The 2,899-nt window shown below is 37.5% G+C and overlaps 1 protein-coding gene across 1 annotated transcript; it reads left to right on the top strand.

The window, feature by feature from the left end:
• Window positions 1–217: 217 nt before the first annotated feature.
• LOC137172631 (natterin-3-like) lies at window positions 218–2,538 on the top strand. Its single transcript, XM_067577143.1, has 3 exons — window positions 218–287; window positions 701–797; window positions 1,072–2,538. Exons 1-3 carry the CDS (start codon window positions 282–284, stop codon window positions 2,178–2,180), a joined length of 1,212 nt encoding a protein of 403 aa, XP_067433244.1. The 5' UTR covers window positions 218–281; the 3' UTR covers window positions 2,181–2,538.
• The last annotated feature ends 361 nt before the right edge of the window (window positions 2,539–2,899 follow it).

Genomic DNA, 2,899 nt, shown 5'->3' with positions numbered 1-2,899 from the left:
TTTAAGTGATGTTTTTATTGACTATTTTAAAGTTGTTTTTGTAAATCCCTTTTTGATTTGAACAATTTATTGATGGATAATTATATTATTTGTAAATTCTTTTCATAATCCCTCTTTTTAATTGTACAATTAATTATTAATTAATAAAATGTTTTATTACTATTTCCGTGACCCTTGTGGTCCTCCATACTTTACTGGCTACGCACCTGAGTCAGAGTCCATGTAAATCTGTCACAGCACTACAGTAGCTTCATGAGCCTGACTCAGGTGGACCTGTGACTATGATTGTGAGTGCTTTTTGTTGTATTTTCACAGTAAACATTCAAAATGTTTTTTTTTTTTTTAATTTTGTTTAATTCACAATATGGACCTGTAAAACAGAATATGAATGCTACTGTTACTGTTAATTACTAACATGTTATCAATAGATGAGCTAATGTTTGAGATACTGTATTCTGCAAATTTCAAACAAACAAATGAAAAAAAACATGAATATTGTTGCTTTAAATAACAGTTTCAAAACTATTTGAGTGATTTTAATCATATCAGATTCAGATTTTACTTCAATATTTAATCATTACGCCTTGTATTACTGTCTGTCAACACAAACTCTGTCATTTAGTGGTTTCGATGGCTCAGCTGATTTGTTGGTTTAATGCCACATTATAAACTTTGATTTTATTCTGTGTTACATCTCCAGATGAAGCTGTCATTCTTGTTGTTGCTGCCGGCCCTGCTGGCTCTGTCCTCAGCCAGTCTTCAGGACATTGTGAAGCGAAGCTCACAGCACAGAAATGGTAAAAAAAGTCATTGACCTCAAACACAGTGGAGCAAACGGAGAGAATTTGATTAAGCATTTTAAAACAAAACAAAAACTGCATTGTTTTAAGCTGCTAACTTTTTTTGTTTTTCGCCTTCTGTTTTTCCCTGTGAAGCAGTTAATGAAAAACTTCTACTACTTTTAATCAAATGAATATTAAATAAATTAATATTTGATTTGGTTTACACACACAAACATTGTTTCTGTCTCTGCCTTTTCCCTTTCTTTTATGACTTTCTTCTTTTATACAGTCTCCTTGCTGAAGCCAGATCTACAGGACAGAGTTCCTGAACTCACTGTTAACATGTTGGTGCCAACACGTCAATCTCCTCCTTCTCCTGCTAAGTTAAGACAAAAGAGGCAGGCTCACCCTTTCTCCTCCATGACTGATAGTAATGCCAAACTGAAATGGCAGACCTGGACCGGCTCTCTCTCTAACAAATCAGTTTCAATTTACAACAGTTATGCTGAACGCACTGACTACGTCTGCAAACACAGCTGCCATGCTGGCTTCTACAACCCTGACTTGGGTACTTATTGTCACTACCCCAATGCACACAAAGAGTATCGTGACTCCCGGTTTGAGATTCTTGTGAATGAAGACGACTTTGAGGTCCTGGAGTGGAAGGAGGGTTCCTCTAGTTCTGTACCCCCATATTCAATCAGAACCTGTGATAGTGATGAAATCTATGTAGGAAAAAACAGATACGGTCTTGGGAAGGTGCGTCCTAGAAACAATGCCTTCTACCTTCCCTGGGAAGGTGAAGAGTATCGGTACAAAAGTTATGAGGTCCTGACCATCAGTAGGGATGTTGAGAGTGAGGAAATCTCTGATGTCAAGTACAACATTACTGGAGCTGAAATCCTCCAGCATCCTCCAGAGACCATGAGCGTCTCTGTGATCACCAACAATGAGTGTGATTCTGTGTTTCAAAGAGCTGCTCTCTCAAAGACAAGTCAGGTGGAGAAAAGATGGAATGTCAGCCCTTCCCTCGTGTTTGGTGTCACGAGCCTCATCGTAGGACTCCCCAGCATTGCATCTGGAAGTATAGAGGTCGGCGCTGAGGTGTCACTCCAGTATTCAAGAGAACATACGTACAGTGAAGAGACCTCCCACTCTGTTACTGTGCAGCTCACGGTCCCACCAAACCACTACTGCAAAGCCCTTATGGTGAAAAATAAGTACAAGACAAACATCCCCTTCACTGCACAACTCAGCCGCACCTACAGAAATGGAGAAAAAACAAGGACACTGATCACTGGGACGTATGACGCCATTGACACTGGAGAAGTCAGGGTGGTGGTTGAGCGATGTAAACCTGTAACTAATGCTAAACAGTGCCCCTCAAAGACACCATAAGGTAGTTACAGGATTCTTTGAAAATCTTAAAGTCCCCTCCACTCAAAAATTGTTGTTTTTAATCTTGTTCCTACAGTTGGATGTTTGAGCCTCACTGTACAGAATGATGTATGTGCAGAGTTTGACACTAGAAGGCTGTTTTCACATTCATCTTGTGAAACTTGAAGTCTCCAGTGCACATATACTGAGATTGGACTTTACAGTGAAGTAGGAAACATCTTGTGTCCAGCAGTTAAACTTATGAAATGAAATATATTTGCATATTCATAGAGTTTTGAATTTTTCAATGAGGGAGAAGGAAGAGATGTATTTTTAAAGATTTTAACAAGATAATTTAAGTTGGTGTGTGTGTGTGTGTGTGTGTGTGTGTGTGTGTGTAATAACCATATCAGACACACATTATTATTCAAAGTAGAGCATTTTATATACACATTAAAACATATCTGGAGGGGATCTTTAAGTAACTCTGATGTGTAACACAACATATGTTCTGTTTTGCATATTGAGAGTAAACAAAAACTGTGCTTTCATTTATGCATTTTACAAATAAAGATATAATGTGGCACTCTTCATTTTTGACTTCTTATAATTATTTTGTAATTAATGCATAGACTTGTGAAAAATTAGTATCTATCATTTTTCTGACCATATTAATTAACATATGAAGTTACACTGAAACAAGTTGCTACATCTGTTTGTACAATCAGCAGGGCAATATG

The sequence above is a fragment of the Thunnus thynnus genome, chromosome 2, assembly GCF_963924715.1.
Source record: "Thunnus thynnus chromosome 2, fThuThy2.1, whole genome shotgun sequence".
Lineage (NCBI taxonomy): Eukaryota > Metazoa > Chordata > Actinopteri > Scombriformes > Scombridae > Thunnus > Thunnus thynnus.
The sequence above is the reverse complement of the archived record's forward strand: the minus strand, read 5'-3'. Positions and strand labels throughout refer to the sequence as shown.